The sequence below is a fragment of the Takifugu flavidus genome, chromosome 5, assembly GCF_003711565.1.
Source record: "Takifugu flavidus isolate HTHZ2018 chromosome 5, ASM371156v2, whole genome shotgun sequence".
Taxonomy (NCBI): Eukaryota; Metazoa; Chordata; class Actinopteri; order Tetraodontiformes; family Tetraodontidae; genus Takifugu; species Takifugu flavidus.
Window position 1 is genome coordinate 9,241,752 of NC_079524.1, and position 17,957 is coordinate 9,259,708.

The 17,957-nt window shown below is 50.1% G+C and overlaps 1 protein-coding gene across 3 annotated transcripts in view; it reads right to left on the reverse strand.

The window, feature by feature from the left end:
• Positions 1-4,500: 4,500 nt before the first annotated feature.
• Positions 4,501-17,957, reverse strand: part of fbxl17 (F-box and leucine-rich repeat protein 17) — a 129,527-nt gene continuing 116,070 nt past the window's right edge. For 2 of the 3 annotated variants that reach the window (XM_057031964.1, XM_057031963.1), the window contains exons 10-11: positions 16,145-16,287; positions 4,501-6,418 (exon numbers count right to left, since the gene is read on the reverse strand). In XM_057031964.1, the coding sequence (XP_056887944.1) occupies positions 6,281-6,418; positions 16,145-16,287 (281 nt within the window). In that variant the 3' untranslated portion in view covers positions 4,501-6,280. The remainder of the gene's footprint in view (positions 6,419-16,144; positions 16,288-17,957) is intronic. The other variant, XR_008950457.1, reaches the window with a different exon arrangement.

A 17,957-nucleotide genomic window follows, 5' to 3' on the forward strand; every position in this document is an offset into this window, starting at 1 on the left:
AGAGCGACGCAATTAACGGCCGGCTGGTGGTGCGGGAAGGCTCCGTAAACAACTGCGGGCTTGTTTGGCCCCCAGAGGTGAGAACGTGTGGACCTTCCTGTGGAAGGGCGGGTTTTAAAATAAAGCCATAAATAAGACCCCTTTCCCAGTGAGGTCATCCTGGTCTGATCAGGACCCACGCACACTGCCACAGCAGACATCACCATGGAACCACAGCCCCCCCCCCCCCCCCCCCCTCACTGCACCGTCATTAGTCGAGGTTTTTCCACCAACCTGCCCACAAACCCAGTTTATCTGGCAATATTGGAGTCAGAAACCATAAAGGTTGTCTGTAACCCCCCCATCCCCACCCCCACCCCCCCTAAAGCCCGGTCAGTGTGCTCGTGTGGCTTGTTAATTCAACACCTCTCTCATTTTGGAGCAGCATTTGCACAGCTGGCCTTTTCTAGAAGGGGCTTCAAACTTGTCTACTCCTACACATGCAGACGCACAAACTCTGCTCCCCGCGCTGACATCACTCCACACCGCCGGTTCCTGCCCAAAATTCAAGCCCCCACCTTGGGAAATTACCCGGAGCCTGTCCAGCCACCGGGGCATGAAATACACACCCCTGGAAAGCAACTGCGGTGGGTGGAGGGAGTGTGAGTGTGAGAGATTTGCAGATGGGAAAAAAAGATGAGGGGAGACTTGAAAATGCAAAGAGGAACGAGGAGGGGGTGCTGATTGGGGGGGCTTGTGTGTTGAGAGATGGAACTGAAGAAGGATTAAATGGACATTAGGTTTTTTAAGAGGCAGTGGAGGGAAAGTAGGGGTTTGCTTTGAAAGGTCTGGACTGCACTTTTGGCCTTGAGACTGGGGCTCCGTCACGCCTCGCGCCTCTTCCAGCCCTTGGGCTTGGACTCCAGAGGGGGGGGGGGGGGGGGGGGGTCGACCCAAGCGTTGTTGCGGCGGAGAGCTGGGGAGTGACGAGGCGTACCAGCATGTCTGACACGTCTGAGCAGTTGGATGGGAGACCCGGAATCAGGTCCGACGCTCGCCGTAACGTTGGGGGCGGACTGTTGTTCATCAACAGTAAAGGCGGCCAAATCCTCGCCCTTTGAATAATTTGCCTCTCTGCTCTGCGCTCAGATCAGATTTTGCGCGTCGCTCGACTTGTCGCATGTGTTCATCCTCACCGGGCTTCTCTCAAACAGCCGCCTTTAACGTCACCCTGCGAAGGGAAGTGATGAAATGGAGCAATTACGGGTCCATTTGTGCCATTCAGATGAAACCAGGTGTAAAATTTCCAATCTGTGCACCTGCTGTACTTTCCATTCAGTGCGCCCTCACACGCGTGCTTCCTGTTAGGCGCTAACATCCAAGACAAAGGGCCAATTTTCAAACGCATCCCTACATTCGTTTTACAGTTTTCCTCATGTGGAGTAAAAAAAAAAAAAAAAACACCCAAAACTGCAGAATCATCAGGCGATTACGGAGAAAATAAATAAATCAGAAATCTTCTCATCAAAAGGCAACACGCTTAATTTGATACCCAGACATTTGGGCGAATGAAAGGGTAAACAATGGAGTGCGGCCGCCCCGAATGGGGGAGATTTACTCTCTTTGGTGAAAACAGATAGCTAAGTCATCTCCCGTCGGGCTGGAGATTAATTTTCATTTTCCAAAGAGTTTATGCACATAAATATTCATGAAGCACCTTGAAAAGCGATGAGTGACTTTATAAGGCGGTCAGTGGAGAAACCAACAAACCCCCATCACTTCTCTGCAGCTGTGCTGATGAGTGGCGGTGGTGGAGGGGGGGTTAACTGGTGATGAAAGACCCCCTACCCACGACCTTTCCAGCCTAAAACAAAGATTTGCACAATTAACTACTTTTTAAATGTCATCCAACTGCCAAATCTGCATATCAACGCCGAGCCTTGCATAGAAATGAGGGTGTTTGTAAAGGAAGCGGTTTTCCCCCCCTTCTTTCCCATCCCGGCCCCTTGAAATGAGATTCTTCCTCGTTTTAGCCAGGAAGGAAATGTAAATGTCAACATATCTTGTGCGCAGATCCTTCTGTTACTAATTAACCTTTGGCGTTCTGGAGCTAGACCGAGCGCTGCCTAAACATCGCAATTAACTCCAGTTTGAAAGACACAGAGACAACATCTCGGAGAAGCGCCACGTCGCGGGGACTTCATTATGATACTGATATTCCCCACACCTCTGCTTTCGAGGGGGCTTTTTGTGGGTTCTCACTGGTTGGTAGCGTCCCCAGGCAGCAGCTCTAAACCTCAGGAAGACGTCAAGTGCGTCTGTGAATCGACAAATCTCTGTTCTCTTTTTAATTATTATTATTTTGTCGCCCCTGGTGAGAGACGCCATTAGTGAAGAAAATCGTTCCTATAAATCTTAACTGAGGGCCGCTGGGATCCATCACTTTTAAGCTAAACTTCCAGCGGAGGAGATTTCACTCCGCGCGTAGCTTCAGATTCCTCCGGAGGCTGGGGTGGTGATCACCACGGCGACGCAATCACACGTGCTCCCGCCTGAGTTGGAACATCCTGACAGATCAGGTGGATCAGAGCAGACACTAAACTTGTTTTCATGCACGTATATTTAGATATTTGTATTCTTGTGCTTCTTTCATCGTCGTCAGACCCGCTGACCTCGACCACGAGGCTCGCGTTGCACTCTGAGGAAAGAAATGTTGGCGTTCACACCTACAGCTCCTTCATGTCGAGTGTGATCGCGTTACAACGTCAACCCATCTCCACTAATCAAAGTCAACAAGCAGGCAGCATACCAGCGGTATTTAGGAACCCCCCCTTCCCCCAGAGAGGAAGAAAGAACAGTTCAGGATGATGCAGAGGGAACATTTCTACTCCTAAACATTCAGAAATGTGAAAGTTCTGTAGCCACTCAGACAAAAATATGGCCAATGACTGACGTGGCTTCCCAGGGGCAGGAAGAATCTGGCTACAGGGAGGTCAAAGGTGAAGCGGCGGGAATGGAGGGGAGCCAGAGTGAAGTTGATTCAGTGTAAAATGAATAAGATGAAGGAAAGCACGCTTAAAAAAAACCCACAGACCCTCCACAGTCCAGCAGGCTGCACAAAACACTCAATAAAACTAAAAGGAGCTGAAAAACGTCAGCGTGTCAGCGACGGGAGCTGGATTGTCATAATATGAAAGGATCATCGCGGGCTGAGACTCCAGTATTAGCTTAGGGCGGCGATCCGCGTCACCTTGAGGACCTCCGTCGGTCAGTGTTGAGGCTGTTGAGGGCTCGCGGAAGTGTGAAATTCTCTGAAGATGAAGCAAACTTCCTGGCAGGTCCAGCCTTTGACACTGTGTATGGTCAGCGTCAAACCTTATCAGCGCCTCATTAATAATGGATAGACCACATGAATATTTACAGAGTTTAATTACAGCTCCCTTCCCTCCCTGCGAGCTCTTTCCCTCTTCTGCTGCTCGGACAAACACCTCTTTCCGTTCTGATGAATATTGTAGGAGTCTGGAGATGGTCGGCCATCGATGGCGTTCGCCTCGATCAGGGGGCAGAATCAATGGCGTGCGCGCACATTTGCGAGGGCTGTAATTGGCAGCAGTCAAATTCTCCGTGTTGTTTTCCCAGGAGAAAAAACGGGAGTCGAGTTCTTCGGCGACGCATAAAATAGTACTGCTGAACTCTTTCATGGCGTTCTTCAGCCTGATTTCCTGATCGGAAGAGGAAGAGGAGCGGCGTGTTGATGTGTGACGGCAGAAGAGCCGGCAGGAATCCAGGGAAGCGGCGCAGGAGGTGAAGCAGGTTGGATTCTTCAAACTCCTCCATGAGCCGTCGGCGCCTTTCACTTCTCTGTGGAGACGTTGGATTAGAACCCAAACTAAAGTTTAGTTTAGCTCCCAATGAAAACAGGGATTCAGCAGGAGGGGCTGCACCATTTGGCACAGACGCCTCACAGCCAGGAGGTCTTGGGTTCGATTCCAGCTGCACTGCCACACCACAATGCCCCTTTGGACCCGCGAGGTCACAGTGGCCACACGAGATCTCAGAAAGCAAAACAAACGAGGGTCGATCGACGCTGATTGGACTTGATCCGGAATCTCAAAATATTCCTGCTGTTGTCACTCACTTGGAAGCTGATCCAGATCTGATATTCCTGTATGTACAGAGTTTATCCGACAGCAGACTGGGAGTCGGCTGTGTTGTATGAGATCATGTGACCATAAATCTCCCCTAGCCGTCACTCAGGAAACCCAAGTCGATGGGAATCTTTCCCGGTCGGACTAACCTCGGGATCCCTCCGTGGACCCGTCTTCTGGCTTGCAGATGTGAAAGAACGCTGTCAAAATCGGGCGACGCACCGAGCGACGGCGTCGCAGCTCTTTCAGCGGCAGAGTGATTTCTTCCCCGACACGTCGCTTCTGTGATTGTGACAAAAGATGTGACCTTGCGCGCTGTCGCAGGAACGCAGACGGGCGCCGTCACTCCGCTCGGCAGAAAAGACGCTGTCAATTCTGTGGAAAACATCTTTATTTCTGAAAATACAGAGGCTTCGGAACGCCGCTCGCATGTATTCCGACGGCCCTTTCTGGTCAAGGAGAAAACTGGCTGGTATTCATGAGCCGTCCTGAGAATACAGATGCAAACTTGAGCGGCTTCAGAGTCGGCATTCCCCTAATGTTCACACACACAAGAGTGTAAATGTGTAGCAGCCTGCAGACGGGAGAAAGTGAGCAGAAAAGTGTCTTACCCCCATTTGGAACGCTCTCCCACACATACGGAAAGACCAGGGGGGGGAGGTTGCAGCGGTAGTGTTTTATTCAACTTTATCCAGTCATTTATGGTCTTAACAAATCAGGAATCAAGTGTGTCAACATCTAGCAGAGGGAAAAAAAGTGCATATGAGGATTTAAAAAAAAAAAAAGAAGGGAGAGAGAACGAAAAGCAGACTGAGGGAGAAACTCTCCAACGGTGAAATTCTACAAATCCCAGCGAGGGGGAGAGTGAATGCGTTTATAATTGCATCTATATGTTGTAGAAACATTCTCAGCAACCGAACATCTGAGTGAATGTGTTGCTGAGAACCATAGAAAAACATCCTGGGGATTAGCATTAGCTTAAACTGCACTTTTCTGTAGCATCCATGAAGGACGATGTGCTCCTACCTACTGACTGGGTTATAGACGCGCGCTTTCCTTAAGTCCTACACCATCCTACGTGAGATAAACCCCTCATTGCATTAATACATAGACAACATTACAAGTACAGGTTTAAAATACAGGGTCAGTAAATCTCACCGGGTGTTTCGTTATATATGAGGTCAAAGGAAGGGAATACGGTGGAACAGAAAAAAAGCAGGTTTTGATAAAGGTTCTCAAATCCTCGGCCGGTTTTCTGGCTGCTGATCCGATGATGACGGTGGAGGAGATGGTTCCTCTTACCTGGTGGATGTTCGGACCCATTGATCCCTAAATAAAGCAACGTTGCTCCTAAAGATGGACGATTCTGACCACCGCTTGTGGCAGCTAAAGGTTCAGATTTTAGTGGCCGCACTTGGATTTGTGATTTTTTTACAAAAGAATTCCCTGCCATGCATCCGAGCGCTTCTCGGACGGGTCGTCCCTTCCTCGCGAGAGCTCCTCCCTTCAAACGGAGGGGCGGCGGCGGCCTCGGCGCACGGGCGGGTCTACAAGTGCTTATCAATCATCCAGAAGATGGTTCAGACAGGGAGAAGATTCCAACGGGCCTCGGATGAGGTCAGACGAAGAGCAGCTCGGCTGTCTCCCCAACCGGAGCTGAGACGTGTCGCCTCCTCGTCCCCGTCTTTGTCCCCGAGTTCGGTCTGGAGGTGAATTAGGCAACGCAGAGGGCGAATCAGCTCCGAGCGGGGGAGACGAGCCCTTTTCAATTCCTCATTAAAACAAATTGTGGTCGCAGGAGGAGTCTGTTCCGTGACCGTCGCCGGAGACCGGGCCGCGACACACGTGGGGACTGGCTCCGCGGCTGACGCCTCCTGGGCCGGATGGAAGCAGAACCGGTCATACGGCCGAGGGTGGTGACGACACCTCAGCAACGAGGTTTCCGGCCGGCGTGTGAAGTCAGTGCGACTCGAACAAAGACCTGCTCTAAATGGATCCCGCGGTGGGGCGGGCGTCTGCGAGCGCGTGCTGATATGCATGTTTGAACGGCAGACGGGAGGCAAACACGGCCGAGCTGCAAATACTGTGAATTTGTGTCTGTACACAAGCTGGGCCTCCGTCTGTTTGTGCGTGCGAGTGTGTGTCAGCAGAAGCTACGACGTGTTGGACGTGTTGGGGCTCCAGCCCATCTGATACGCTCTCTCCAGGGTTCTCTTGCAGTCCTGCATCACCGTGCTGAAAACGATGTGGGGGTACTGGACCACCAGCCTCTCCACCGTCTCCTCGTTCACCTGCACAACACAGACAGGAAGGCAACATGAGCCGCGCTGTGGACCAGGTCACCTGGTCTTTATGGTGGAACGGCGACAGTCGCACCGCGGCCGGTGCTGCCGTTAAAGTCAGACATCTGAAGCACTTTTAGAAAAATTCCATTTTAAAGTGACTTTAAATGGGATTCTTTATGGTCAGCATCTGTATCAGCCTGTAAACACGGATTAATGCGTTGGTGAACTGCGTTCGACTGAAATGTAAGACAGGCCACGAAGAAGATGGAGCACACACACACACACACACACACACACACACACACACACACACACTCAAACACATCAGCAGCAAAAACAGCTGAGTTCACTCAGCTAATGAAGCCTTTCTGCTCTCAGAGGAGCAGAAAGACAAGCAGCTAATAGCCACTCCTGCACTTTTCCCCCCAAATCTAACACCCTGTCAGGCCGCGAGAGTGAGAAAGCCCGAGAATCTGACAGAAAGCAGGCGCGGAGTAACCCCGGAGCGCTCCAGGGGTTAACCGCAACCCACCCACAGGCGACCCCCCTGGACCCACCCGTGTGCCTGACACTTTCCAGGGGAAGCGACGTATAAACACTCGCACACATGTCCGACACCAACGCGGCTGCGTGACAGAGCGGCCGGCAGATTTCCGGCCGGCTCGTGGGCCAAGATGGCGTTCCTCGGAAGGAAAGTCTGATATCCAAGATTTCCCTGCCTGCTGGTCTGGCCGCCATTTTCTGTCTAATTTATTTCATTTTTTTGGTAAAAAGCTGTTGGCGTCGAGGGGGGGGCAAAAAAGCTGAGAAGCAGCTGTGCTGAGCTGTATGGAGGATGCATAGGTGTGCGCCGCCTGTGTTCGACCCTCCTCCTTCACCTCCAAACTGAAGCCAGTCGCTGAGTGGGAACACGGGTTCGGCTGCCTCCGGAGTCTGCAGAGGCAACAGAAACCATCCGGACTCTTGGATTCCCCCTGCGGAGCACCTTCAGCTCTGATCCGCAACCCCGAAAACGCCGCGTGTCAACGTCGCGGCGATGCTAACGCGTGGCTCCCGTCTGCTTCAGGGAAGAGTTCAGACTGTTACGACACCTGACTGAGCCTCATTAGGAGATGAAATGACGAATCTCCGAGAGCCTTGATCAGATCGACTGCAGTATTCTCCAAGAAAATGAAACATCCCCCAGCTCATTAATCAGCTTTAATCGCAATTAAAACTGATTGGAATAGTAGACCTGTCAAAGTCATGGGGAGACAAAACATTCATTAATGTTGATTTAATGAATCTTTGCTTGCTGAGGATACACACGAGGCATCCACCAATCAGTCCCTCAACTCTTCACCGTAACAGCAACATACAATAATAATAATACCTTATAGTAATAATAAGGTATGGAGACAAGCTAGTCCTTTTCAGAGGATTAGCATTGACTCTTTAGCCAAATTAAATGAAAATTCTTGCATTTCATAATTTTAAATTAGGAATAACGTTGGAATAACACACGGCTCTGTCCAACAGTGGGTTTACACGTCCAGGCCAGGTCTGCTAATATTTCCAACATCACGAGTCGTGAAAGGATTAGCGCCGTCTGGAGGTCCGAGTCACGATACCCGTCCCGTCGGTCTGTTTGGATTCTCGACCTGAAACTAATCGACCTTCTGTAAACCCTCTAGTGTCAGGTGAGGCGACCACGTCGGAGAGAGTGTCACTGGCCTCTTCAAACGGACCATTTTTGCAAGTCAGTTGTGCAGAGAAAGTGTGTTGCTGGGGGAGAGAGAAAAAAAAGCCTTAGAATTTAAAAATTGTTGCTGGGCAACGTATGCTCAGGAATGATATCAGACGGCCATGGCGCCTCTGGTGACTGCATGGCGTTTCAGATATATGGCTCTGGCTGTTCCGTCTCCCAGCGCGTACAGTCGTGATCCCGCCGCCCCTCCTCTGCCAAGTGTGCAGGAGAGGCAGATCACCGCTCACTGATGATTCTAATCTTTGAGGAGCATCTGGGGGCCCGGCCACAGCTACAGGATCTGGAGTGAGGCCTGTACTTATGATATTTTCTCCCATTTGAACTTCAAAGTTGCTGCCCTGTAGATCTGAGCGCGGCGTAATACGTGCTGACTGGGAATGTGCTGCGGCCAGACTCCACAGAGGGGGGGGAACAAAACGACGCACATCTGAGATGATGTTTGGCAAATGCTATTCACACACACCGTTACAGTATACGTGGACTCCTGCGTGCGTGCCTGCGTGCGTGTGTGTGTGTGTGCGTGAGCAATGACTGACAACTTCTGGATCAAATAATGGTGACTCAATGCTGCTGACCGGTTTTATCAGGCCCACGTTTAAGGGGAGGCTGAAACTCTGATGCAAACGTTCGTACACGATGTAAAATATACAGTGGGTGCGAGCGCTGGGCGTTCCCCCGTTAGGCAGCGACAGTAAAACACGTCGTAAACATGACTCATGCAGCATCAGTTCACACGCCCAGAGGGGAAAAGACGAAGAGGGTCATAAATTAATAATCAGATACATAAACATAAAGGTGCGTATAATACCGCGGCGATGATGGCGAGGCCGCCCTCGGAGAGCCCTCGGCAATCAGGGGATGGGAAGAAAGGACGGAGTGAGGGAGAGAGGTTAGGAAGTGGAGGGATAAATAAAAAGGCCTTGACTCCATCTGAATATATCAAACTGGCTGACTGAGTCTGCACCGAATTGAAAAGAATATATGAATGCAGACGTCCCGAAAGAGCAGATCCGCAAACCCGCCCTCACAAAAAGACGCTTTCTTTTTTCAACTTCCTCTTTGTCTCCCATAAATTCTGCGGGGTTCACGCAGGGTTCTCCTCTTCTTTCCCCTTCATCGGCCATGTGGTAGCCATTGCGAGTCCAGGTCCATAAAGCCGTAAAGGGAGACAAACACGCCGGTTCTCTGTCTCCTTCCATGTGCCGAGCGCATCAGTCAACGGGTAAATACATTTGGGCTAAATGTTTGCAAGGGCTGTTTGGGTAGAGCAGGAATGCGCCGCATCGGGTCTGAGTCAGAGGCATCTTGAAAACGCCTGGACCAAAGGAGGGCAGATTTATGGCGTTCTTCAGAGGAAAAAAGGAGAGGTCAGATAAGCAGAGATGAGGACGTCCATCTCCAGGAAATGTCTCATAAGAATAAATAAATAAATCAGAGTATTTAAGAAGTGTAGGAAATAGGTCTCGACAAACTTCTTCTGAAGGATTTATCGCTCTCAATGCCGACGCTCCATAGTCCAGGAGCTTAAGAATTAGACTGATTCTCGCTGGAGAAAATCCGGAGCTCAAACAGTTTGATTTAGTCTCAGAGAGTCGAGCAGCCGTCACAGGAGTCTGCCGCGCGTCTCTGAATGTGCTTTTCAAAGAGAGCCTCGTCCCTGCGCAGCATCCGAGCGCGCACGGAGGAACGGGGGCTCCACACAACAGGGTCAGAGAACGCCGGCTTTGTACAGCCCGCACTCCATCACGCGTGACAAAAGTAAGTAAAAGAATGTGAACGGGGCTCTGCGAGAGCTCTCCCAGGGCACCGGCCTCCTTATCTCTGCAGGCTGGAGGAAAACATTCCATAACTCAAGAGGCTTTACGCAATTTATTTGTTAATCTCAGAAAAAGAAGCATTACCAGAGCTAACATCCATCAGGTACAACTCAATAAAGGCTAGCAAACACAGGAGGTGTTGCCTGACACGGAGGGTGGGGGGGCGGGGCTTCAGATATTCTGAAACAGAGGAATTATCTACTTTTTAATATTTGACAGAAACTAAAAATTTCATAACTTTATTGCTCATAACCTCCATTACTGCTGCTCATTTACTACGAGACCGCCTGTCTGAGCCGACGTTTCAACATTCCGCCGCTCGGTCCGACTGCGATGAGACGTGTTGAGGACAGTTTGTAACCCGTCACTGATCTACGGCTGATCTACGACCCATGCAGCGGCTTGTTCTTCAAAAGCTCTCAACTGACACAGAACATGAGGGGGAAAAGGCCGAAATATTCAGGACTGAGGGCTCAAACTTCCTTTCGGAGTTGTGAGGACCATTCCCAGCTCTATACGGCTCCCTCCAAACCACGTCTGGACCCTCAAACGGTCCTTTAAAGTTCTGCGGCTCAGCAAACTGGCCCCACTTTACCAGTAGAATAAGTATTTTGGTACTTGATATGTAGTAAATGTGAGCACACACACACACACACACGCACACACACACACACACACACAGTAGAAAATTCCTTAGAAGCTTATTGAAGGTCAAACGGTGGCAGAATTCCTGAAATGTCACAGCTGAGCTACTGTGGTTTTATTTTTTCCTGGTGCGACTGGGGGGGGGGGGTAGTAACAGTTTAGATTCAGATGAGTGTGAACTTTGAACCACACAGATTTTGGTATCAGGTTCCGTTTACCCTTCCTCCCAGTTTTTCCACTCCAATCAATCAACTTCCTGTCAACTGGAAACCCCATTTCCACTTCCTCTCTGAATTCCATGGCTGGTTTGTGATGAAAAAAGGAATTCTTCAAAGCCATGGAGAGCCCCGGCCTGCACTCTCACACAGGGGCACCGAAATACAGGAAAATACGTATTGGGCAAAAGCGTTAGCCCAAACATTACACGTCGCCCCCCCTTCCCCCCGCCCGCCCTCGCCTCCGCCAGATTATGTTGACCTCCATCGCGTTGAGCAAACAGCACGGGATGAACAAACGATGTGCGCTGCATCCAAAGTCCCAATAACCTCGACTGTCCTTGCATAGAGAAGGGTTAGAGAGGCAGGAAGCAGAGAGGACAGATGGGTGAGGTTATCGGTGTCTGGTCGGGGTCCGGTCACTGGGGGGGCTCCGTCTTTGGCCCCTTCTTGGATGACGAGCGATCCACCCCCCGATACTCGGGCGAAGCCCCGTCAATACGCCAAAGACACACAAACAGTAAATGACTTCCTCTCACTTCATGGCAGCGTCCCAGCTTCCCCCCCCAGTCCCTTCATGCCCCTCCCATCACGCCGACAGCCATCAGAGAAAAGTTTCCCCTCCACTTCCCAAATCCCATTTCCTAAACGAGACTTAAAACAGCTTCTAACTTGTTTTTATCTCCGCCTCCCTCGCTGGAAACCTCGGGGCACCCAACAATTAGGTCCTTGTTTATGTCTGCAAATTGCCGCGTCGTGCCTATCTGCGTACGGTCCCTGGCAGCTGGATGAGGCGGCGGAACCACCGTATTGATTGTGATGTCTGTTCTTTTAACAAGGCCCCTCTCGTACGTCTGCCCGGGGGCCCCGGCGGCGCTCGTACCTGCTCAGGTAATGAGAGCTTACTTTTAAACTGCTTACACGGAACACTTGTGAGAGAGCGGCCACATTCTTCTCTCATTTCATTTTCAAACCGCCGTTAACTTTACTTCCTGTTCGCCTGGATCAGATCCTCCATTAGCATGACCGCTCTTCCACGTCTCCCAGCTGTCCCTGAAGGGGGCGGAGTCATTACTCCTCCAGTCCAGATTCATGCTGACTGGATAACTTTGTTCCCTCTTCTCCCGTTCGCAACCTGAAGTGGCCATTTGTTATCCCTCTAACGAAGTCGAGAAGTGTGTGCGTGCGTGTGTGTGTGTGTGTGTGTGGGGGGGGGGGTTGAACAGATGTGGACGCAGAGGTAACAAGAAGGAATGGAGCTGATGATGAGAGCACCAGGGTGCGTTTAGGTGGGCTGGGAAAACGTTTCAGTGTCCCGCTGAGGCCAGGTTGGATTAATAATTCCCTATCGTGATACATCAGAGGAGGATGAAGGCTGCAAATGCCGGGAAGGGGGGGCGGGGCAACTCAATGTAGACGACAGACAACTTAGAAAGGCAACGTCAACATAAGACGTTGGGACCAAATACTGGATGTCATTAAAGATCCGCCATAAATTAGGTACAACAGTGACATAAATGTGTGAGTTTGGCAAAATCCCGAAGAGACGCCTTCGTATTTAACACCGGAGCGACGGGGCCGCGACACCAGACACGGAGGGAAAAACGGTTGTGAGGATTAAAGCTTTTTCTCTCGCCGTCATGAGTCTGGCATTTATTTGATTATATTTGGGTGTCTGGATCAGTCGGATTCCTCGGCTGTGTCAGAACGAGAGTCATTCGCCCGGAGGGCAGCGGGGTGTAATCATAAGGGCCAGGCGGAGCGCGCCATTTGCCAAAGCATGCGGGTAGGGGGGGTTCAGAATTGAATGCTCCATTATGAACTGCATTAACACCATATCACAAGAATCCTTTTGAAGAAGATGCACAGTGAGCCAACGCATCCACTGGGAAAATTCCCCAGAGAGACATTTGGGAACAAGCGGCACATTTCTGAGTTTAAAAATACGCACTTTATAGTTTACAGCCCAGATAATTATAGAACATTCTTCATATAAATCTGTACATGTGTAGGACAGCATGAAAAGAGCTTTGTGTAAACAACACCGGGCAACCTGATCCTTTCCAAAGCTCCATCAGGAGGGTCCGACGGATCCTGTTAACAGGTCCTAAATGAACTTTTAGCGGCTGCGACGCTCAGATGAGCTTGAAAACGTTGCCGTTTTCAAACAAAGTGACAGCTATGCTGATGGTTCAGAGAGGGCCGGCGGAGCGTGTCCGCGTCATCGCCACACCGCGCTGAAAAACCCGTTTCCAGACAAGAGGAAAGGACGGGAAGCCCTTTTACTGCGCTGCGCCCATCAGCCGAACATTCATTCACAGTGTATATAAGTTGGTGACAAATAGGCTAGCCGACGTGTTGGCTAAGCCCTAAACGAGGGGGAAAAGGCCTGTTTGTTAACGCGATGCTGTCACACTAACGAGATGTTTGCACTTCATTCCTGCAGCATACACATCCTGAATGGAAACCAAGTAAACTCCTTGTAAGGGAAATATTAACTCTCCAGCGCTTGTAATAAGTCCAAAACACTGTCAGCGTTTCCCTTAAGAGAAATAACCACTTGATAAAAGGAACACTGCGTGCCAGTGTGTACAACAATTTATTTCCACTGTTCAAACATTCATGGCTGAATGGTAAATAAAATCATCTCAGATTGGGGCCACCGTCAGTGACCTCGCTGCTACAAGATGTTAGCTCGGAGGGCCGTTAGTTGATGGCTAAATACCGGGACGGCTCAAGTGTGTACATCCTGGAGGTAAGCTAACATAAAAGAGCAATGTCAAACTATGGCAAATCAAAACCCACAGGGCATAATCTATGTGTGCTAACAGGAGATGTTGTTCGAAGACAACAGTCTGCAATAGACCACTGGCTCATCCAACCCTGAACGATGGTGGTCCACAGGACGAGAGGCTTCTTCTTCTGCAGTATTTACCGCAGCTGTGTGTGTAACAAGTGTCAGGCACATCAACACAATGATTTTGAAGTCATTAATCTCTTCGAAATCCAACAGGCCGGTTCCAGACACAGTTTGCCTGCATTTATTTTCGGCAAAATATGGAGCTAAATAAGATAATAGACCTAAACAAGAGTCCTGGAGAACATGTTCTCCTGTAAGAGCCTGTGCTCACTTCCTTCTATGGATGATTCATAGTCTTCTCCTGTGGTTGATTAAAATGAGACACATTTTTTCCCTCCGTTAAACAAAAGCGCTGTAACAGAGTCATTTCCACCAGATCCTCATCACGTTGGGACCTCGTGGAGCTGAGAAGGAGGCTGACCTTGCTCAGGGCTGCCCACGCTCCCCCCTGATCCTTCCCCGCTTCTCACCTTTCTGCCTCCATAACGGTCTCGGCGGCGCCTCTTTTCAGCGTGACCTCGGTAAACAACCTGTTTTGGTTTATTCCTTCCACTCCGAGGAAACCCTGAATTAGCCCCATCCCTCTCTCTGCCTCCCCCTGGAGCCTGACCTCATCTGACGGTCTCTCTCCATAAGCTGATGAAAAACAACATCAGAAGCAACGCAGAAAAGATGCTGCTGCGGGCGGCCTTTCCCCACGCGCACCCAACACACTCGTACCACCACACCTTCCCCCCCAACCACACACACACAGTAGCGGTTGGATGAAGAGGCCTGCATGAAGCAAATGAATTCCCAAAGTTGGAGGCGCAAATGTACCTCACCTTGGAAACTGTCAAAATCTTCTCTTCATGCTCCATTACCAGTCTAATAACACCAATTATTTCTTTATTTAGCTATGTCATCCCACCCCCCCACCCCCCTTCAGGGCAAAGGGAGACTAATTATTTATCATTCCATCCTCGGGCGAAATCACGAGTACGGTCATCATGTCTGAAGAGAGAGATGGCTGGAGGAACGAGAGCGGCGTGATGGGCAGAGCTGTTGTTTCCCAAGGCCGCGGCGCAGAGTGCTGAAGAAAAAAAGAAATGTAATTCCAGTAAATATGTGGGTCGTCGCAGAACCGATTTTTATTAGCGAGGCTGTAGATATCGATCGCTGGGTCACAGAGTCACTGGAGCCGGGGAGGGAAAACTAAATGAAAATGGAATCTAAGTCATCACCTGCTATGTAATGCAGTTACTCTTTATTACTCCCAGATAAATATGATAGATACACATTCATGTCCCCGCTAATGTGAACCGAGAGCGGCGCTCCATCACTGAAACCTTACGTATGGGGTCACTGCCAGACCCTCATACGTTTTAATTTTATTACAGTACAAATAGATAAATATGATACAGCGGCGTTCTCGCCATGCTTAACGATCTCTGGGAAGGCATTTTTATCAGAGAAATCCATAAGGTCAACCTGGAGGCCGCGACATACTGATGTGGCTGATTTTATAATGAAGGTATAAAAGTGATGAGTTCCCCACCCGCCGAAGGGCCCGACGCCGAGGCAAAGGCTCTCCTCCTTCTTGCTTCAGCGCCAAACTCGACTTCCACCGGAGAGCTTTTCAGTTTCTCTGTCCAAAAAACCCAAATGTAACATCTGTATGTGTGTGTGTGTGTGTGTGTGTGTAACATCAGTCCACGAACATCTCTGAGCTAACCCCGCCCCACTGCTGTTAGGTGGGCGGGGCTAAAAATGAAACTGACACATCTCGTCTTATCAATGTCTCGAGACTCGATAGGTGTGAGAAAGATGGTGAAAAAACACACATATTCGACACGTGTGTTTATAGATAGAAGTTAGGACATTTTTACCTGAGGATTTGCCTGAATTTCACTCGTTGGTGCTGGGACGCCAACAACAGTAAAAATGAGTTCTCATCCACACTCAAATATGCAAACAGTAAACTGGGGGTGTGCAGTTACAGCACGGGGACAACAAACGTGGCGGGTGGATTAAACTCACTCTCCCTCACACTCTAAACACTCACTTGAGCGAGCATAAACACCAAATCCATGTCTGGTTTTAAATCGCTGCTGGAGTGCAGTGCAAGGATTTACGCTGCAGAACTCCTGTTTAGAGCTCCCTGTCGGTAACCAGCTCCGCTTAAGACGAGACCCGAGGCACCGCCTGCTCAACTGTATGTCTTCAGTGAGTGACCGCCGTTGCCGTTTCCTCTATAAAACCCGGGTCACCTAACACCTGGTGTCCTTCTGGGAATGTTTCTAGGTGCTTCACAGACCCCCAGAACCAAAGCCAATAAACAAGAAGCAACCTTGAGCAGGATCAGCCTCACACGGGTGGATCCTCCTGCTGAGGGCCCGTTCTGCACTCCTCTGTCCAGACACAGGTGACTCTCACCTGAAGGAGGCTTCTCTGTAAGCTCCTCCTTACCTTGTCGCACCTCATGAGGCCCAGGTAACGCAGAGACTTGCTGCTCTGCGCGATCTGAGTGGCTCCCTGGTCCGTGATGTCCTTACACCAGCCGGCGTCCACGGTCTCGATGGTGCTGCTGTACTGGCCGATGGCTATCAGAGCTGTGGACACATGAGGGGCGAGGTGGGGGGGAGTGGAGGGGGGGGGGGGGGAGAAAGTGTTAGCCTGATAACCTTCCTCATACAAATGTGACAGCATGGCCCTCCCAGAGAGACACAGGCAATCTGCATGGATTCACGGCAAATCATCAGGCCAGTGGTGACACACACACACACACACACACACACTCACACACGACCCATAAACAAAAATGGCCACCCGTTACACCTGCTAACAGTACACAGAAACACGCCAAACACGGCTGACACAGTTTATTCGGGGCGCAAATTAAAATGCACAATTAGTAAACAAGGCGAGATAAAAATCTTCTGTGTCCGAGCGCCGATCGAGACGCGCGCCGCCGCATCAATGCGCCGGCAAAGACGCGACAATCTTCCCCATCAATCTCTGCCCCATCAATTGTGGGGCAGATTGAGTGGACCTGCGCTCCGCCAGTCGATTGATAGCGCTGCTCGCTCATCGATTGGCGCGTCCCGAGCTTTGTTCCGCGCTCTCTCACAGCCATCGCTAATGAGGGTGGGGCGGGAGGGGGAGGAGGAGCGATGAATTAGAGCGGGATGAAAGGAGGAAGGTAAAGACGGAGGAAGCCTCTGACAGCACCTTCAAACACTCACTTATCCCTGACGCTGTTTTCTCATTTGTACAAACCAATTTCACAACAGCCGTCTTCTCAGCTGTGCAGGGAAAAACACGCTGGCGCTTCAAATTGTGCTGAAAGAACACATTTCTTTCTTCTTTTTTTTGGTAGAAACTCAGGGTACAAAGGAAATTAATAATTTTCTGCCTTTACAGTCAGCGTTTTTATATTTAATCGTTCTCCTCATGTGTAGCCAGAGCTTTGCATGCATGCATGCACACACACGCACACACTCGCAGGGCAGGGTCTTTAGTACAGTATCAAATATATGTAATATATGTCTGTGGGCCCTCAGAGCTCCATGTGGTTTCTTTTATACTGTGGTGTGTGTGTGTGTCAGGCAGAATGGTGCATTATGGTTAAACAGGCAGTAACACACAGACTTTGAAGCTACACAGTGGTTCATGTAAAGTGAAACGGGGGGGGGAGCATCCAGAGAAGCCGCTTCCCTACATGAAGAGTTAAACAACACAACCAGAAAATGAAGAATCTCATGTTTGTCTGATTTACTGTATGGTGTGTGTGTGTGTGGTGTGTGTGTGTGTGCCTGTTCTGTTCTCCCTCTGTCATATCCAATCACATGCTCTCAAAATCTGATTTCCTGCACTAAGACCTTGCTCATGTTAAAGTACACATATCGCTGTGACTCCTGCCCCCCCAACACACACACACACACACACACACACACACACACGCACACACACACCCAACCCCCGCCTCTACAATGGGATTTTTCTGAGAACAGCTTCACAGTTAACTGACCCCGGCACCAGAACCCGCTCTATTTCCTTTTTCCCCGAATCTAGTTTCGTCCAGTTTAAAGAGGAAGGAAGGTAGCCAACAGGTGCGACTGGGTCCTGATGACCCACTCACACGTGCACCGAAACCATCACAAGGGCCTGAATGAGTGAAAAACACACTCTGGACCTTAAAAAGGACCCGTTACACCATATGAGGGAAGACGGAACATGGAAAAGTAAGCACAAATGCCGTGTTCTGAAGCTTTTAAGCTAG